The sequence below is a fragment of the Amphiura filiformis genome, chromosome 19, assembly GCF_039555335.1.
Source record: "Amphiura filiformis chromosome 19, Afil_fr2py, whole genome shotgun sequence".
NCBI classification, from domain to species: domain Eukaryota; kingdom Metazoa; phylum Echinodermata; class Ophiuroidea; order Amphilepidida; family Amphiuridae; genus Amphiura; species Amphiura filiformis.
In genome coordinates, this window is record NC_092646.1 from 20,353,381 (window position 1) to 20,375,256 (window position 21,876).

General features: G+C 36.9%; 1 protein-coding gene across 1 annotated transcript; it reads left to right on the forward strand.

The window, feature by feature from the left end:
* The first annotated feature begins 14,988 nt into the window (after positions 1-14,988).
* On the forward strand, positions 14,989-19,932 carry LOC140140431 (uncharacterized). The gene is given in 5 exon segments (XM_072162192.1): positions 14,989-15,315; positions 17,077-17,411; positions 17,882-19,270; positions 19,375-19,541; positions 19,544-19,932. Coding segments are annotated over 5 exon segments (2,607 nt in total).
* The last annotated feature ends 1,944 nt before the right edge of the window (positions 19,933-21,876 follow it).

Below are 21,876 nucleotides of genomic sequence, written 5' to 3' on the forward strand. Positions count from 1 at the left end.
TGAATTCACAAGACTCCTTTGAATTCACAGACCTGGGCGGTGAAATAACATCTCCGGATCTGTGATTTCACATACTTTTCACTTGTTTCAATTTTGGCAGCAAATGAAACACTTTGGCAGTCTGTTTGGTACATTAGATAGTTAATAAACTTTTTTACTTCAAATTGATCTGTGCAAATTAAACTCTATTTGTGCATTTCTTTAAGCAGAGCAAAATGATGGAATGAAGCAAAATATCAGAAAAACTTGTAGCATGACTTTGTGCACTGTTTTTGTTGTTGAAGCACAGGAAATGTTTACACCACAACAATATAAACAATTGCATATAAGCACCTTGAAAAAAAACTAGCTAAAATGCAGTGAAGAAGTTAGAGTATTTGAATTCACAGACAGTCTGTGAATTCAGAGGAGTCTGTGAATTCACAGCGCCACCGAACTGAAGTATCTATCAGAAGCAAAGAGATTATTCTGTTGACATACAGTAAGCCAAAAAATTAAGGTACCAGTTATGTTCACCCCCTGTATATCGAAAACAAAGGCAAATATGTCATAATTAGAACCATCAGCCAATGGCTGCGTCTTTTAGCTCGTATTTAAGACCTCATTTGTTGAAATTGTTCAAGAAATAAAATCATGACAATCCAAAAACCCAAGGAAGATGCCAAGTTAAAAGTTGCAGTTTACTCCGTTGCATGCACCATTGATTTTTACACAAAGCTTTCGTCGCGAACAGAGAACTAGCACCGTGCTTCCATTGATTATCACGTTATAACTAGCATCATGCTTTCACTGATAAGAACACAAAAGTGCAACTTTTTATTTCGTTCCTTCCTTAGGTTTTAGATCCCCGTTTCTTTAATTCCCAACCAATTTCAACAAATAAGGTCTTAAATCAGAGCTAAAGAGTACAGGTATTGGCTGCTTGTTTTCATTTTGACATACCTAGAATATACAGGAGTGAACACAGCTGGTACCTTAATTCTTTGGCTTACTGTATTTCTTTTTGTACAAATCCAATAAAAATGAAGATGTTAAACTCACATTTTAGTGACGTTTCACCACTACACTAGTGGTTTCCTCAGACTGGCAACTCATCACATCTGACTGCTTCCTTTTATAGGCAACAGGAACCGCTATAGAGGGCGTGATGAGTTGGTCAAAGATGTTGTTGAGTGAGTTGGCCCCCTCGTCCTTGTTTAGAGTGTCTTAGGAAGCAGTCAGATGTGATGAGTTGCCAGTCTGAGGAAACCACTAGTGTAGTGGTGAAACGTCACTAAATGTGAGTTTAACATCTTCATTTTTATTGGATTTGTACAAAAAGAAATATGTCAACAGTGAAATCTAACAATCCAAATGAACTTGTTCAAAAAAACAAAAAAAAGCAAAGAGATTATATTCAAAGAGTACCAACTCAAAACTGCATTGTGGGTAAAGCTATGGTAAATCCACCATATTGGTTTGTTACTCAAGTCATTTTGCTCTGCTTAAGAAAAAAATTAACAGGGCAAATTATGTTGGGCAAATTATGTATACTTTTTGGGCACAACGAATGTAGCATACATTTTTGGCACGACGGATGTAGAACGCAGACAACCATGCACTTGGAATCTGTTTGCTGGGGGTATAACAAAATAATACGGAGGTACCTTATTTAGCCACCATGAGTGACAATTAAATATGTCAGACCCTGTACTCTTTTATTATAATCTCTGATCACAGGTTAAAGGAGTATTTCGTGATCCTAGCATCCTCTTTTTATGACATTTTTCAGTACATATCCACGAAAAAAGCATATTCCCAAAATTTCAGTTGATTTCGATATTGCGTTTGCGAGTTATGCATGATTATGTGTATTACACTGCTCCATAGACAATACGTTGTAATTTCATTCTGGTGCACCAGAACGAAATTCAAATTTCATGATATCTTTGCCAAAGGAATTAATCTGCAAGAAATATTTTGTACATAAACATTATGTAACCAGAGGTTTCCAGTGATATAAAAATCTCAAATTTTTTTGAGAAAAGTGGGGGGATGAGGCTGTGGATCACGAAATGCCCATGGTACTAATGGAGCTTTTTCCAAGAGTTGTTTGTATTTCTACCTCAAAGGTTTATTTTTATTACTAGTATACCAAAAGTGCCAAAATAAAATAAGGACAATTTGTTCTATATGTCAAATGTGTTTCCATGTTGCCATCTCTTCATGTTAGCTTTTGTTAATTGGTCTGTAGCCATATTTCCAGGGTGGAGGGGGAGAACAAAACTATCTACCATGTCTACTGAAGATAGCATTTTGCTCTTAGGAAACAATACTATATACTGAAGAAAGCATATTGCCCTCTAAGGCTGCGATCACATAGAAGTATACGGTATTCGCTATACGCTATTCGATCAGGCGAGTATAGGTCAGTTTGCCAATTTTAAAACTGAACCTTCGTCTAACGAAATGCTTGTAAGTTTACTTCTTGAGGTCACATTGCATTCAATGAGGTGTCATAATATGCAGAATTAGATAATGCATCTATTAAAAAAATAAATTTACCCACATATGGTTTAGTTTTAAAAGTACGACGGTATACGCTGCACTAAAATCGAACGCGTACGATTCCCACTATACCATACCAGGTATACGCCCTTTTGAATAGTGCCTCTTATGTGACCCGGTACTATGAAATTACCTTGCTCGATTTAAGCTATACGCGTGCACCGGCAAAAGAAACGTGCACCGTATACCCGAATAGTATACTTGTGATCGCAGCCTAAAAGCCTTTAATGAAACAATGCTATCTATTGAAGATTGAATAGTGCCCTCTTATGAAACAATGCTATCTACTGAAGATAGCATATTGCCCTCTAATGAAACAATGCTGTCTACTGAAGATAGCATATTGCCCTCTATTGAAACAATTCTGTCTACTGAAGATATTATATTGCCCTCTAATGAAACAATTCTGTCTACTGAAGATAGCATATTGCCCTCTAATGAAACAGTGCTGTCTACTGAAGATAGCATATTGCCCTCTAATGAAACAAGGCTATCTACTGAAGATGGCATACTGCCCTCTATTGAATCAATACTGTCTACTGAAGATAGCATATTGCCCTCCAATGAAACAATGCTGTCTACTGACGATAGCATATTGGCCTAGCCTCTAATGAAACAATGCTGTCTACTGAAGATAGCATATTGCACTCTAATGAAACCATGCTGTCTACTGAAGATGGCATATTACCCTCTAATGAAACAATGCTGTCTACTGAAGATAGCATATTGCCCTCTTATGAAACAATGCTATCTACTGAAGATGGCATATTGCCCTCTTATGAAACAATGCTGTCTACTGAATATAGCATATTGCCCTCCAATGAAACAATACTATCTACTGAAGACAGCATATTGCCCTCTAATGAAACAATGCTGTCTACTGAAGATGGCATATTGCCCTCTAATGAAACAATGCTGTCTACTGAAGATAGCATATTGCCCTCTAATGAAACAATGCTGTCTACTGAAGATAGCATATTGCTCTCTAATGAAACAATGCTGTCTACTGAAGATGGCATATTGCCCTCCAATGAAACAATACTATCTAGTGAAGATAGCATATTGCCCTCTAATGAAACAATACTATCTACTGAAGATGGCATATTGCCCTCTAATGAAACAATGATGTCTACTGAAGATAACATATTGCCCTCGAATGAAACAATGCTATCTACTGAAGATAGCATATTGCCCTCTAATGAAACAGTGCTATCTACTGAAGATAGCATATTGCCCTCTAATGAAACAATACTATCTACTGAAGATGTCATATTGCCTTCTAATGAAACAATGCTGTCTACTGACGATAGCATATATATTGCCCTCTAATGAAACAATTCTGTCTACTGAAGATAGCATATTGCACTCCAATGCTACAATGCTTTCTACTGAAGATGGCATATTGCCCTCTAATTAAACAGTGCTGTCTACTGAAGATACCATATTGGCCTAGCCTCTAATGAAACAATGCTATATACTGAAGATAGCATATTGCCCTCTTATTAAACAATGCTGTCTACTGAAGATAGCATATTACCCTCTTATGAACAATGTCATGTCTGCTGAAGATATCACATTACTCTTGTGAAACAATGCATTGCCCCCGAAAGAAACAATGCTGTCTACTTTAGATAGCATATTACCCTCTAATGAAACAATACTATCTACTGAAGATAGCGCATTGCCGTCTAATGAAACAATGCTGTCTACTGAAGATAACATATTGCCCTCGAATGAAATAATGCTGTCTACTGAAGATAACATATTGCCCTCGAATGAAATAATGTTGTCTACTGAAGATAGCATATTGCCCTCTACTGAAGATAGCATATTGCCCTCTAATGAATCAATGCATCTACTGAAAATCGCATATTGCCCTCTAATGAAACAATGCTGTCTACTGAAGATAATATATTGCCCTCTGAAGATAGCATATTGCCCTCTAATGAAACAATACTATCTACTGAAGATGGCATATTGCCTTCTAATGAAACAATGACGATAGCATATATATTGCCCTCTAATGAAACAATTCTGTCTACTGAAGATAGCATATTGCACTCCAATGCTACAATGCTTTCTACTGAAGATGGCATATTGCCCTCTAATTAAACAGTGCTGTCTACTGAAGATAGCATATTGGCCTAGCATCTAATGAAACAATGCTATATACTGAACATAGCATATTGCCCTCTTACAAAACAATGCTGTCTACTGAAGATAGCATATTACCCTCTTATGAACAATGTCATGTCTGCTGAAGATATCACATTACTCTTGTGAAACAATGCATTGCCCCCGAATGAAACAATGCTGTCTACTGACGATAGCATATTGGCCTAGCCTCTAATGAAACAATGCTGTCCACTGAAGATAGCATATTGCACTCTAATGAAACCATGCTGTCTACTGAAGATGGCATATTACCCTCTAATGAAACAATGCTGTCTACTGAAGATAGCATATTGGCCTCTTATGAAACAATGCTGTCTACTGAAGATAGCATATTGCACTCTAATGAAACCATGCTGTCTACTGAAGATGGCATATTACCCTCTAATGAAACAATGCTGTCTACTGAAGATAGCATATTGCCCTCTTATGAAACAATACTGTCTACTGAAGATAGCATATTACCCTCTAATGAAACAATGCTATCTACTGAAGATAGCGCATTGCCGTCTAATGAAACAATGCTGTCTACTGAAGATAGCATATTCCCAGCAAACACAAAAATGTTTTAAAAACGTTTTAAATAAGTTATATTTTGGCTTTTGGTTTAGGTAAAAACGTTTTAATAACATTAAAATGTCGGGTTATACAAAGGTCATGATAACGTTTTAAAACGTTTTTTATGAAAACACACTACAACAATATTTTGAAATGTTTTCAAAAAATGTTATTGTAAACTATTTTGCAAACATTGTTGCCAAATATTGTGTCAATACTTAAATAACATTATGTTAAAATATTGGAAACCAGCAAACACAGAAATGTTCTTAAAATGTTTTTTCCAAAACCTTTTAATAACATTTAAATGTCGGGTTATATAAAGGTCATGAAAACGTTTTAAAACGTTATTGAAAATATTTTGGGCAAACATTTTTCGCAAAATATTTTTAAACTAAAATAACATTCTGTTTAGAATGTTTTGTATCAAGTTTTCAAGAATGTTTTTGGAATGTTATTAAAACGTTTTTATACCCTTTATATAACCCGACATTTAAACGTTTTCTGTAAAACATTTTGTTTGCTGAGCAGTAGATTATCAAAAATGTTTTTAAGGTTATGCAAACGTTTTATACTCTTAATTTACCCTTTATATAACCCGACATTTAAACGTTTTCTGACAACCTTTTATAACCTTTTGCGAATGATGTCGAAAACGTTTTGTGTTTGCTGGGATTGGCCTCTAATGAAACAGTGTTGTCTACTGAAGATAGCATATTGCCCTCGAATGAAACAATGCCGTCTACTGAAGATAACATATTGCCCTCTAATGAAACAATGCCGTCTACTGAATATAGCATATTGCCCTCTAATGAAACAATGCTGCCTACTGTAGATAGCATATTGCCCGCTAATGAAACAATATTATATACTTCATTAATATATTCTTGTTCATTGATTGGTTAAAAGTGGATCACATGACCAAAATAGTTCTACCATCAGTACTCCTATCCGTAAATAGTACCTCTAAGCCGTAAATAGTATTTTCAATGTCCCGGATGAGCCGTAAATAGTACCTCCAAGCCGTAAATAGTACTTTTGACCATGCCTTCCGCGTGCGCGCATTCGATGCGACGGAACAGTTCACGCACGCGAAACTGCCATAGCGTGATTTCCCGCTGCTGTAATTGGTTAACCCTGATTTTAGCCTATTCGATTTTTTTGAAGGGCAAAATATAGGTTTTGCTTAAATTGGTCGTGCTGTTCACTCAGGATAGAAGCTGGAGAGTCAAAACGTCAAATAAAATTCTTTTAACCAATCAATGAACAAAGAATATATTAATGAAGTATATAAAACAAATATATACTGCCTTTATTCGAAGTTCTGGTTAAAACTATGGTCCCTCGTTGAGATCAATTAAGAAATACTACTAATTGATCTCACCTCGGGCCCATAGTTTTAACCAGAGCCTCTCATGGCAGTATATATTTGTATACTATCTACTGAAGATAGCATATTGCACTCTAATGAAACAGTGCTGTCTACTGAAGATGGCATATTGCCCTCGAATGAAACAATGCTATCTACTGAAGATAGCATATTGCCCTCTAATGAAACAGTGCTATCTACTGAAGATAACATATTGCCCTCTAATGAAACAATGCTATCTACTGAAGATAGCATATTACCCTCTAATGAAACCGTGCTGTGTACTGAAGATAGCATATTGCCCTCGAATTAAACAATGCTATCTACTGAAGAGCGTATATTGCCTTCTAATGAAAAAATGCTGTCTACTGACGATAGCATATTGCCCTCTAATGAAACAATTCTGTCTACTGAAGATAGCATATTGCACTCTAATGATACAATGCTTTCAACTGAAGATGGCATATTGCCCTCGAATGAAACAATGCTGTCTACTGAAGATAGCATATTGCCCTCTACTGAAGATAGCATATTGCCCTCTAATGAATCAATGCATCTACTGAAAATTGCATATTGCCCTCTAATGAAACAATGCTGTCTACTGAAGATAATATATTGCCCTCTGAAGATAGCATATTGCCCTCTAATGAAACAATACTATCTACTGAAGATAGCATATTGCCCTCTAATTAAACAATGCCATCTACTGAAGATAGCATATTGCCCTCTAATGAAACAGTGCTATCTACTGAAGATAACATATTGCCCTCTAATGAAACAATGGCGTCTACTGAATATAGCATATGGCCCTCGAATGAAACAATGGTGCCTACTGTAGATAGCATATTGCCCTCTAATGAAACAATACTATCTACTGAAGATAGCATATTGCACTCTAATGAAACAGTGCTGTCTACTGAAGATGGCATATTGCCCTGGAATGAAATAATGCTATCTACTGAAGATAGCATATTGCCCTGTAATGAAACAGTGCTATCTACTGAAGATAGCATATTGCCCTCTAATGAAACAATGCTGTCTACTGAAGATAGCATATTGCCCTCTAATGAAACCGTGCTGTGTACTGAAGATAGCATATTGCCCTCGAATGAAACAATGCTATCTACTAAAGATAGCATATTGCCCTCTAACGAAACAATGATATCTACTGAAGATAGCATATTGCCCTCTAATGAAACAATGCTGTCTACTGAAGATAGCATATTGCCCTCTAATGAAACAATGCTATCTACTGAAGATAGCATATTGCCCTCTTATAAAACAATGCTATCTACTGAAGATAGCATATTGCCCTCTTATAAAACAATGCTATCTACTGAAGATAGCATATTGCCCTCTTATAAAACAATGCTATCTACTGAAGATAGCATATTGCCCTCTCATAAAACAATGATGTGTACTGAAGATAGCATATTGCCCTCTTATAAAACAATGCTATCTGCTGAAGATAGCATATTGCCCTCTTATAAAACAATGCTGTCTACTGAAGATAGCATATTGCCCTCTTATAAAACAATGCTGTCTACTGAAGATAGCATATTGCCCTCTTATAAAACAATGCTATCTACTGAAGATAGCATATTGGACTCTTATAAAACAACGCTGTCTACTGAAGATACCATATTGCCCTCTTATAAAACAATGCCATCTACTGAAGATAGCATATTGCCCTCTAATGAAACAGTGCTATCTACTGAAGATACCATATTGCCCTCGAATGAAACAATGCTGCCTACTGTAGATAGCATATTGCCCTCTAATGAAACAGTGCTATCTACTGAAGATAACATATTGCACTCTAATGAAACAGTGCTGTCTACTGAAGATGGCATATTGCCCTCGAATAAAACAATGCTATCTACTGAAGATAACATATTGTCCTCTAATGAAACAATGCTATGTACTGAGGATAGTATATTGCCCTCTAATGAAACAATGCTCTATACTGAAGATAGCATATTGCCCTCTAATTAAACAATGCCATCTACTGACGATAGCATATTGCCCTCTAATGAAACAGTGCTATCTACTGAAGATAACATATTGCCCTCTAATGAAACAATGCCGTCTACTGAATATAGCATATGGCCCTCGAATGAAACAATGGTGCCTACTGTACATAGCATATTGCCCTCTAATGAAACAATACTATCTACTGAAGATAGCATATTGCACTCTAATGAAACAGTGCTGTCTACTGAAGATGGCATATTGCCCTCGAATGAAATAATGCTACCTACTGAAGATAGCATATTGCCCTGTAATGAAACAGTGCTATGTAGGCCTACTGAAGATAGCATATTGCCCTCTAATGAAACAATGCTGTCTACTGAAGATAGCATATTGCCCTCTAATGAAACCGTGCTGTGTACTGAAGATAGCATATTGCCCTGTAATGAAACAGTGCTATGTAGGCCTACTGAAGATAGCATATTGCCCTCGAATGAAACAATGCTGTCTACTGAAGATAGCATATTGCCCTCTAATGAAACAATGCTATCTACTGAAGATAGCATATTGCCCTCTTATAAAACAATGCTATCTACTGAATATAGCATATTGCCCTCTTATAAAACAATGTTATCTACTGAAGATAGCATATTGCCCTCTTATAAAACAATGCTGTCTACTGAAGATAGCATATTGCCCTCTAATGAAACAATGCTATCTACTGAAGATAGCATATTGCGCTCTTATAAAACAATGCTGTCTACTGAAGATAGCATATTGCCCTCTTATAAAACAATGCTATCTACTGAAGATAGCATATTGCACTCTTATAAAACAATACTGTCTACTGAAGATAGCATATTGCCCTGCCATCTACTGAAGATAGCATATTGCCCTCTAATGAAACAGTGCTATCTACTGAAGATAGCATATTGCCCTCAAATGAAACAATGCTGTCTTCTGAAGATAGCATATTGGCCTCTAATGAAACAGTGTTGTCTACTGAAGATAGCATATTGCCCTCGAATGAAACAATGCTGCCTACTGTAGATAGCATATTGCCCTCTAATGAAACAATACTATCTACTGCAGATAGCATATTGCCCTCTAATGAAACAGTGCTGTCTACTGAAGATGGCATATTGCCCTCGAATGAAACAATGCTTTCTACTGAAGATAGCATATATCGTCCTCTAATGAAACAATGCTATGTACTGAGGATAGCATATTGCCCTCTAATGAAACAATGCTGTCTACTGAAGATAGCATATTGCCCTCTAATGAAACAATGCTGTCTACTGAAGATAGCATATTGCCCTCTAATGAAACCGTGCTGTGTACTGAAGATAGCATATTGCCCTCTTATAAAACAATGCTATCTACTGAAGATAGCATATTGCCCTCTTATAAAACAATGCTATCTACTGAAGATAGCATATTGCCCTCTTATAAAACAATGCTATCTATATACTGAAGATAGCATATTGCCCTCTAATGAAACAGTGCTGTGTACTGAAGATAGCATATTGCCCTCTTATAAAACAATGCTATCTACTGAAGATAGCATATTGCCCTCTTATAAAACAATGCTATCTACTGAATATAGCATATTGCCCTCTTATAAAACAATGCTATCTACTGAAGATAGCATATTGCCCTCTTATAAAACAATGCTATCTACTGAAGATAGCATATTGCCCTCTCATAAAACAATGCTATCTACTGAAGATAGCATATTGCCCACTTATGAAACAATGCTATCTACTGAAAATAGCATTATGCGATCTACTGAAGATAGGGGCCAAATGTTATAAACTTACTGTTCAGCGTGAGTTCATTGGACAGCCAAGAATCCGCGCAGTTGTTTTACGTTTGACCTCAGGGGACCATTCAAACTTTCTGAGTATACGTACCACTTTAAAGAGCCATATTTTAAGCTCCTCCCATGTTCAAAAATGTTGGTACATTGCAAGTGTATTTCAGCTGTGGTGAATGCCAACTGCTGACTAAGTTTAGGAAATATCACTTCAAAACCCTATAAATTTGATAATAACAGAAAGTGTGTCCCTCAGCCACCCTAAATCCGTCATTTTAGGCAAAGTCGCTACATTATGAGCACCATAATGCAAACTCATGGAAAGCACGTTTTCTATCAAACAATATTATTTTATACCATCTCCCATGTCTCCCGTCACACCCCAATTAATATTTAGCCCGTGCGGTTTATGCAGACCGCTTCCAGACCAGTCTTGGAATTTTGAGAAAAATATTCCATACTAATCTACATATTGCTCTAATGAAATAATGCTATCTACTGCAGATAGCAAATAGCTTTTCTATCCACCAAAGATGGCATATTTGATTTCATTTGAAACACAAATTTCCACTGAAAATTGTATTTTGCTCTCATGAAACAACCCAACAAACATAAAAATGTTTTTAAAACGTTATAAATTAGGGGTTCATTAATACGAGGGCTGGTCAATAAGTTCCCGCAACTAAGGTGTATCTCCGCTCATGCATGACTTGGATGACTGTTACTTACGCTAAATTCAAGTTTGCACTTTTGTCTTTCAAAACGAATATGTATTAGCGATGCTGAATGCTTGATTACGTAATGACATTAGCATAAACACAATAGCGTATGGGCACTGCCTGATTTATGGTGAAAAGTAGTCAAGAAAATCTCGCGCCAAATTGAAGTATTGTTACATAATTCCAAATATCTCGAGAATAAAAGTATGGAATATGTCCCGGTTTTTGCAGCTTTATAGACCGATAACATAGGCATGATGGTGGACTCTTTTTAGACATATACCATTTTTATTAAAGAAAAGAAATCGTGTTGAATATCTCCAATTTTGAGTAGGTTTTATCACCCATTGTTCTTTACATAATAAGAGATAGAAAGATTAATCGATGACAAAATTTAACCAATGGTACCTGGTTTGATTGGGGATCTACTGATTATTAAAAAGGGAGGTCCCAGTGGTGAAATCATGAACATTTCTTTCTTAATGAACCCTTGTTTTCAAAAGGTCTTGTTTTTGTAATGAAAGTAGCACACCATAGAGAGGCTCTGGATTGAATAAGAAATTTGAATTTCGAAAGGTGTGTCTAATTTTAGCATAAGACTTGGTATAGCGATTCACTCACACAGCTACTGTTCCGCAAACCTTGTATTAGTCATATTTTAGCGCTTTTTTGATGAAATTTTACGTTTTTCATACATTTTTGGTACATTCAATCATGCATACCATCAACGCATGCGCATATTTCCATTTTTGTTGCAACAAGTTCTATTGTCTTGACTCTGATCTCTAATACCATACCAATAACCATATTTGGTTTTGTTTTATTTTGGAGATAATTTTGATTCTTTCTTCTGCCGTGTGGGCTCTTTTTCGCGATTTTCACACCATTTTTGCTTGTTGTTATAGGCCTATTTTTGGTAAAGTTCAAAGACGGTCCCTTTCCTCATCTGCTGACGGATACATTTCTTCTTTCACAGTTATCAATTGAATATACTCAGATTACCTCATACCAAAAATAAGGCTTGTAAAATGCTTTGGTCCTTACTTCTGCTTCTTTGTATTACACGTTCCTCAACGTCAATTCAAATTTCCCGCCAATGTTGACAATTGTCAGTGTACATATAGCAATGCCTTTATGCAAATGAGATTACGTAATTAAAGGTACTCTGATACTAATTGTTGTGCGTTTTGAAAGACAAAGGTACAAACTTTATTGATCGTAAGAAACAGTCATCTAAGTCATGCATGAGCGGAGATAAATAATGGTTGCGGGATATTATTGACCAACCCTCGTAGAATTGAAGGCATGATCGGTTGCTTATAATGCTCACGGCAGAGCCGAGTGCAGACCTTGGCCGAGCTTCATAAACAACGATAAAAAAACCGTTTTATATGAAAACAATATATTTTTGAAAATGTCAAAATCATATTTTAAAATATTATTTGGCAACATTCTGTCAGCTTTTAAATGACATTATGTTTTTGCACCAACTTGTCAAAAATGTTTTATTTGAATGTTATTAAAATGTTTTACCTTATACCCCGACATTGGACGTTTTCTGGAACGTCTTGTGTGTGCTGGGAATGCTATTATCTATTCAAATAGCACATTGCTCTCATGGGATATATGGTCATGTTTTTTGAGGTGGGACCCAATGTGTCACATCTTGCAATTTGTCAAAAATCAACTCCTATTTTGTATTTCTGATTATATTTCTAAAAGTTTTCACCCAAACTAGTAAAGGTATACATTTTTAGAAAGCATATATTGTCATGATTGCAAATCTGTAAAGTTTGAGTGGATATACAGGGTGTACCAAAAAATATACAGGGTGATTCCATTGAAAAATACCGAAAAAATTTACTTTCTTTACCACTCCAATATTTCTACATAGTATATTAAATTGGAAAATGAACTTGATATTTGGAATGTACACTGTTATTCCTTTCATTAAATATATAGTTTGCACTATATTTGTTAAACCCATTGTGTTATACAGGGTGTGAAAAAAGTTGTAAATTAAATTTTTTAATTGATGTAAAATTTCCCTAAGTGCCATTAAATTTGGAAAATATATTCAAAATAGTTTACAGAATTGCTATAATATCAAATATAAATATCCAATTCCTATATAGGGTGTTCCAAAAATCAATATACAGTGAATAATTAGTAACAAAGGTACATGTACATGTAGGCATATACATGCACAATTAGCATATCAATAAACTATTTAACAATAAACCAGAGATCAATATATCATCAGATTAAATCCTTTGACTGTAATAATCTCCTGTGAGAAGATTTATTTTATATTTCAAACATAAAACAATATTGAAATTTATTTCATATGCATGCATGCAAAATTAAAGCCCATTGTATTGTATGACCCACATTCCACTGCATTAATTAAAAGCTTGTTAAATCCTTAATTACTAAGTTTATTAAGATTAACTAGGCAATTATTGTTATAGAAAGTTAAAAAATAAGATTAACATTATGCAAATGCATTTTTACTTCTACTAGGCAACAAAGTGCATAAATTTTATTAATGAACATCAACTTCCCATTGGAATTACACAGAGCTCCTCCGCTTCCGGCTCCTCCACTTCCGGCACCACCCCTGACTAATTAACCTAATTAAGCTGTTGTAATTAATTAATACATTTGTTTAATTGTATTTGTTATTAATTCATTAGATTAATAATTTATCTTCAAAATAAGACCAAAACCATTTGTTCATGATGAATTTTGGCAAAAATATAGGAATAAGTAGACAAAATGATTTAGCAAAATGTGACAGCACCACCTTTTTTAGGGTCCCAGTATAAAAAACATGACCATATGTTATCTACTGATGATAGCATTTTGTTCTCTCATAAAACAATTCCATATCTACATTACTGAAGATACCATTTTGCTCTTGTAAAACAAAACTGAAAACATGTTCCTTTCTCATGAAACAATGGCAATCTTGACTTTTAGACCACCCGAGCTGTATGAGGACTAAATCTTTACTTTTGCATCAAGGTTTAGTGTTGCAGTCAGGGTTAAACAATTGCCAAACACTTTGGAGTCAAGATTTAGTGTATTGAAAGGAGAAAATATTGGGTAAAAAACAAGGTCGAAACAACTTTTTACACATCAAGTAAAAACGGCCATTTTTCTAGAGCTTTTTTTCTCGAAAAATGATTTTAAAATAATCAAAAAAGCAAGAAACATGTCTTTATAACACCAGCATCACTTCCGTCACATGTAAAGATGACCGGATTAATGAAAAGCGGCAGAGAATTTAAGAAATGAAGGGAATTTTCTCAGAATGTGAATTCATCACATCTTGAACGTCAAAAATAGGTATGCATAAGTAAGAATTGGGAAAACTGATGAGCAGTCTTTTCATTGCAAGGATAAATATTATTGCTACCGGAAAACTTTTACCCTGAGTTCGGAGTTTCTTAGGAAATTCCTAACACTATACTATTTAAACGTAGCCTATATAAATTATGTACACACAAAACGTGTACAAAAATATCATGTTTCATGAGTCTGACTGAGAAAAATGAATATTGCAGTAACAAAGTAATCCTCAAACGCGTTGAAGCCATCACGAACGCGCGTCTTTAGTAAAACGCACCAGTGTGTACGCACAACGAACGCTAAGCGTAAACGCATATCCCGCGTACCACTCTTGAAAGCGCAGCTAGAAAAAAGAAGATTCTAATTATCAAGATCTGTTTGATTTACCCAATCTGTGGATTTACCACTTCGATAGGGAGGTAGATTTTTTGTGTAAATTTTGATCAAAAATCTCGTACAAAATTGGAAATCTATTCTCAATAATGCCTTTGAAGGCTTCATCCACTCCACCGGGAAAGAAAATCCAACATCAACACACGTCGAAGGGACAACAACGCAAGCTGAAGTTTAAAAGCTCACAGTCATCTCCGGTTCGCAATTATGATGAAGAGTTGCGCCAATATCTCGCTGCAACATCGCAAGAAGTGCCAGGCGTCAGGAGCGCTTCTGCCGATCTGTTGACTTCATCTCTGAAGATGCCATTTAGCAAGGATTTTGGCACTTTTGATTTGACAATTTGTGAAACGGATGACAAGAAATTTGTGGTTCTTGTGAAGTACGAGCGACGGGTTTTCATCAATGGTACACAGGTAGGCCCAATGTTAAAAACAACTTTTTGAAAAAAATAAAAGATATTATATAGGCCTATAATAATAATCAATAAATAGGGTAAATTGGGGTAAATGGAACGCTTAACTTGCAGTAAGTAAATCACTTTCTGTGGTCGGGAGGGTATCCATATGAATTGTTTTTGTTTCAATAAGTGGATAAATATGTTTTTACAACTTGGTATAACAGATTCGATTAACTCCCGTTTTATAATTATCAGTCCAAATACATACATGGTCATGGTGTTCCAGTTACCCCAACAAATAGGGGTAAATGGAACAGTGGGTGGGTAATTGGAACAAGAGGCATTCATTACTTGCAAGGATCCTACATTCATAGCTTTTTACATTGAAAAGACATCAGAATATTTTATTTAACATCTTTTTGTGACTAAACAAAAGAATAACAACAATAATTTAGTTTTCATGTTTTTTTATGAACATGGTAAAATACCACGTAAAAATACATAACTGAAAGAAAAAAAAAAGGTTTTCAGATTTGAAAACCAATAGGGGCCTAATTTACCATGAATTAGTTATTTGTAGTATATAATTTCATAACATTTAAACCAATTGGCAAAAAATATCCACATGTTATAAATATTTAAAGTCAGTGAACCGTGTTCCATTTACCTCAAGTGCATCTATTGTGGGGTAAATGGAACACCGAACTAATTAATTAGCTAATTAGCATATTAATTTGCATAATTTCATCATTAAAATCTGCTATTTTTTGTTTAAAACATTTATGTTTAATGTTGTTGATAAAAAACAAATTGCCAATATTGTATTACAATTCTCAGCACCATATTCAAATATTTAGCTTTAAATTAGTATTGTTCACTGAACCGTAGTACCATTTCATGCAGTGACAACCTTTGAGATTTTCTTCCACTCCAATACCGAGTAAACCCAAGTTTGGGGGTATGAAACAAAAGCGGAACGTATGGCGTTGGGGTAAATGAAACACTCGGTGTGGTTCCTCTTGATTGAGGAAATTATATTCTCAGCGTTCCATTTACCCCACCGTTCCATTTACCCCAATTTACCCTAAAATCCGCACACGTCCCACAGGGGAGCGCTCTTGACACAAATTACCATAGGCATACACTAGGCATATAAACATGATAAAACAGGTATGTTCCTTCGGAAAGAGCACTGTTTTTACCGCGCAGCTCGCAACTCCGAAAAGACCCCTTACTTTTATACGGCGAGAAAAGACCCTTGATTTTGATAATTTCAGCTCCAAAAAGACCCCTTAATTGCTCATTCCTCACATTATTGTTTGTTTGTTTTTTCCAAGGAAACTTGGGAAAAAAAACCCCGCACCAGATCTTGATAATTAGACAATGTTTATAATATATGCCTATGGTCATTCATGCATTTGTGTTGAGTGTCAAAATGCCAAGAAAGATCCTTGAATAAGGCTTGATTTTGACCATTCGCAGTTCCGAATTCGGGGAGAAATTATAGGCCTACCCCATTTTACCGGTATACCATGCATCAGCTTCCGAAAAGACCCACCATCTCCAAATTCCGGCGGGAACATGCCCACCAAAATATTGATGATGTGTCTCCACGCTGGACACGCCCTTCCTTGCATCAACATGTTGTTCTTATTCATTTTATTCGATTTCATTTTTGGCGGCAATAATTGATAAGATGATCATATCAGTGGATAGTTTTCTCCATTCATCATGTTCATGTCTTGAATTTTTACCTACAATTTCCTCATTCTTACAGGTTTACATCCGTCAAGATGGGCGCATATGCGACAGTCACGGCACCTACGATCCCATCTTACAGAAATACTACGACCAAGCTTCGAAGATCAGACGCAAATTACGGAAAACATCTTCAACTTCTCTGACATCTGATGATAGTGATGCTGCTGACGAAAGAAAGCGATCGTTGCCGTCGAGGAATGGGATAAGTGAGACCCGAACACGATACAGCCACGGGGATTCTGTTGATAGTGACCAACCAAGTGGCGATGATGGTGATGCACAGTCTGACGTCACTGCAAGTGAGGGTCTGGATTGTCAATGGGCTTTGCCTCTGCCTGTTAGCAAGAAAAGGTGATTGGCTAAAATAAGTGTGCCAAATTGTTAATTGTATAAAATTAGTGATCAAATTGAACATGTGCAGGGTCTGGAACACAGGTCGGACGCTCTAAACACTCTAGAAAGCTGATCATGATAAACAATGCGCATGATTATCTCGCTACAGGCATTTGTTCTAAATGGGTTCTCGGACGCATCATTACGTGTCGCCGTGTTCTGCAGTTTTTGCAGTGTACGATAAATCTTTAATGTTAGTGAAATTCGCAGTAGAATTCACTTTCATTAAAATAAATCACGAATGATACAAATGAATCAATAACTTTGATCTGTGACACATTCCAAATGGTCGAACTTAGCAACTCAAGAATTTTATTTTTACATGTTATTATCCGTTTTCCACTTAATTTGATGATTTCAAACACGTTTCACAATAAATTGCAAGAGAAAACGTTGTAATGTTTCATTTCTTATTTTCAATCTTACAGCAGAGTTTCAGTGGAAGCAGAGATTCATGACTTGGAAAAGGAATTCAACAAGCTCATCCATGCCCTGTGTACCTTGATCCTCGACGTCGCTGACCATGAAACAACCGACACAGAAAGCGCTCATTCCGAAGGAGATTCGCAGTACTCCGATCAGCGTCAGTTAGTCCAAGAAGCCATTCGACGATTTTCCTACCAGTTTCAATCCGTTTTGGAGCTAAGCAACAATCTGCGCGATGTGATCACGGCGCTGGATGACGACGGTGAAGGAGACGACGAAAGCTCTACCGTTGCATCGGAAACAGGCAGCGCTTCATCAGTAGTAGGGAACTATCGCGAAAAAATTGACGCGCAAGAAATCTACAGAACCTCAGGTGGCACCCCTGCATGGATACACGACGGCAAGTCTTGGAGGAATGAGAAGGCAAGGCTTCACGCTGAATTGGCGGCCGCCAGGAGCGAACAGCGACGTATACAGCGACGGCACGAGGAGTTGCGTGTTCAATGTGAAAAAATGGAAGTAGACAGGGAGGAACTTCATGAATTACTAATCGAGTATGAAGAAGAAAATAGCGCATTGAAACAGAGGTGCGCGCAGGTGGAATTGCTGGGATTAAAATCAGTTGATGAGGAAATCGTGGAAGAGCAACAGACGAAACTGAATAGCCATACAACGACGACAGAGGTTAAGCTTAATTCAGCCTGTCGTGGAAAGGAAGCGAAGACACAAGCCAAAAGTAAAAACGGTGAACGATCGGGTTCTCCGCCAAACACGCATCGGCCACGCCACCAGAGCGGAAAGCTCCTGAAAACGGAAATGAAACGTCTGCGTCACGTCGCCGACGACATGGAAGAAGACATGGAGAGAATCGTGCAGGAAAACGTCTCGTTACGCGTGCGGGCTAATCAACTAGAACGGGATCGCAAGGATTTGAAAGAGAAGGTACGCATCGCGGAAGCTTTGTGTGCTGAAACCAAATCCGATCTAGCGTGTCTGGATAAGAAGAATGCCGAACTTGAGACCCGATGTCAAAATCTGGAACGTGAGAAGGTCAACAGTGAGATGGAGATTGCCCGGACGAGTAACATGTTGGTGGACTTGCGAAGTCGGTACAGGGCTCTGGAGAGAAGCTCTGGAGAGCTTGATAAGACTGTGAAAATGTTGAAGACGGAGAAACAACAACAGAGGGAAGAGTTGGGTAAATTGGAGCGAGCTCAGATTGAATACAACAATAAATCGGTCAAGTTGGTGAAGGACAACGCGGAGCTACAGTCGACTCTATCGCAGTTGAAACGGGATAAGGCCAATCTGGAAGCAGAGATTCACATGGTACGCGAGGAACATGAAGCGAATTGTGCCGTCCGGAAACAGGCGGAGGAGGCCCGTAAATGGCCCTAAGAGAGCTCAGTGAATTACGGCGAGCACATGCCGAAATGTCTGAGCAGGTCAGTCGCTTGCAAGAAACCGCTGCCAGTGCCGAAATTTGTTGCAATAGTTTGAAGGAACAGAACGAGGAACTGGTGAGCAGAACACATGAATTAGAGGATCAGAACGAGACTTTGGAGACTCGAACCCGCGGTCTGTCCAACACCGGTCGTCTACTGGAAGTTGAGAATTCCGAGTTGAAGCATATGATGCGGAGATTACGGTCGGATAACGTGGACATCAAAGCCGCATGGCGACGTTGTCGAAATCCAACGCTGATTTCCGCACCAAGGTGGAGCAGTGGAATCGCGAGAATGCGAGCGCTGAAGGCAAGATGCGGAGTTTGGTGCGAGTGAAAGGCGATCTAGAGGGCATCATCCGTCAGATGGCATCGCTGGGCTCAGATGCGAAGAGTCAATTTGAGAGGATGGACTCCGAATGCGCGGGTTTGCAAGAGCAACAGCAGCGCAGTAAGACGCAACTTGTTGACGGTGGTGATGTGGGTGGGCTTTCATATGATGTGGATGGGCTTTCTTCATTGACGCTAGACCTCCAGGATTTGGTTGATGTAGAAGACAATGTACACAGAGGAAAAGGAGTTATGATCTCACCACCAATTCCACATTAACAGTACACGTACATGTGAGCTCACTGTTGTGATGTAAGAAGAGAAACGCGGTGTTATTTACAAGGGCTCAGGACTTATTCTTTGCGAGGGAGAAAGGGTCACAGGGAAGGGGGTGGTTGGAAAGTGAGAGGCAGACAGAGAGAGCTAATACAGAAATTATCATAAACCTTATACTACCAATATATCAATCTTACTTGAATATACATACCAATAAAATCTTCAAAATGTTAGAAAATGTGTTCCTGTGCATTGGTTTTAATGACTTGATTGATGCTGCATTATTTTGCCTTTACACTGGCAATCTTCCTATTAAAGCCATATTATAACATTTGCTGAGGAGAACGCCCTCAAAAAAATTTTAAATTCTAGTTTTTACACGATTGTAAAATACTTGGTCTGTTTAGTCAATAAAGATACTCTGCAAAAATCAAGACTTTAGGTGCTGTAGTTTGGTCAAAATCCGTGATTTTGAATAAAACGCTGGAACCGGCGTTTTATTATTACGATGGAAATATTAGTCGAACACGTATGCACAGTACGTACACGGCGTGCGGGATACACATACACACACACCCAGAGGATCGTACCGTATTACAACCGCGGGAGTAACATGCATGTCCGCTAGTATATAGTAAATTCCAATTTTCTATGCTTTAGGCTTTACCTCACTTGTTCGGCTCAAAATTAAAAGGCGACATATCTGACAGTAAAAGCTAACATCCCAGCAAACACAAAACGTTTTCGACATCATTCGCAAAAGGTAATAAAAGGTTGTCAGAAAACGTTAAAATGTCGGGTTATATAAAGGGTAGGCCCTATATTAAGAGTATAAAACGTTTTCATGACCTTAAAAAACATTTTTGATAATCTACTGCTCAGCAAACAAAAATGTTTTACAGAAAACGTTTAAATGTCGGGTTATATAAAGGGTATAAAAACGTTTTAATAACATTCCAAAAACATTCTTGAAAACTTGATACAAAACATTCTAAACAGAATGTTATTTTGGGGTTGAAAAATATTTTGCGAAAAATGTTTGCCCAAAATATTTTCAATAACGTTTTAAAAACGTTTTCATGACCTTTATATAACCCGACATTTAAATGTTATTAAAATGTTTTGAAAAAAATATTTTAAAAACATTTCTGTGTTTGCTGGGTTCAAACATTTTAACATAATGTTATTTAAGTATTGACACAATATTTGGCAAAAATGTTTGCAAAAATAGTTTACAATAACATTTTTTGAAAACATTTAAAAATATTGTTGTAGTGTGTTTTCATACAAAACGTTTTAAAACGTTTCCATGACCTTTATATAACCCGACATTTTAATGTTATTAAAACGTTTTTACCTAAACCAAAACCCAAAATATAACTTATTTAAAACGTTTTTAAAATGTTTTTGTGTTTGCTGGGATGTTATGGAAAATAAATAGGCCTACTAATCTATTTTTACAGAACGTTATAATATGGCTTTAATGGAGAACTATGATTCGACGGGGTATGATGAACCAACCAACAAGTAATTCCGAACACTTACTTTATAATGGATGTGACCTGGATTGCATATTTATTTTTAAGGATTTATGCAAATTCCTCTTCATTTAAAATCGAGCTCGAGCCTATTGTTGGCCGAAAGTCATCATCAGACGACACGATAGACGACACAGGTGCAATCATTACAGTTGCAATGGAAGCAGAAAAACATTCTATGAAAAATGTTGGCCAAATTAATTGACTTAGATTCCGAGAAGAGATGCATCCCCCAATATTTTTATAAGGGGGGTCATACAATCACCTCCCCATCCCCATGTGGACGCCGCGGCCCGCGTGTGTGTTTTTGGACCACATGAGCAAATATATTTCCATATTTAAAGTGACAATTTTTTTTAAAGGAGTATTTCGTGATCCTAGCATCCTCTTTTTATGACATTTGTCAGTA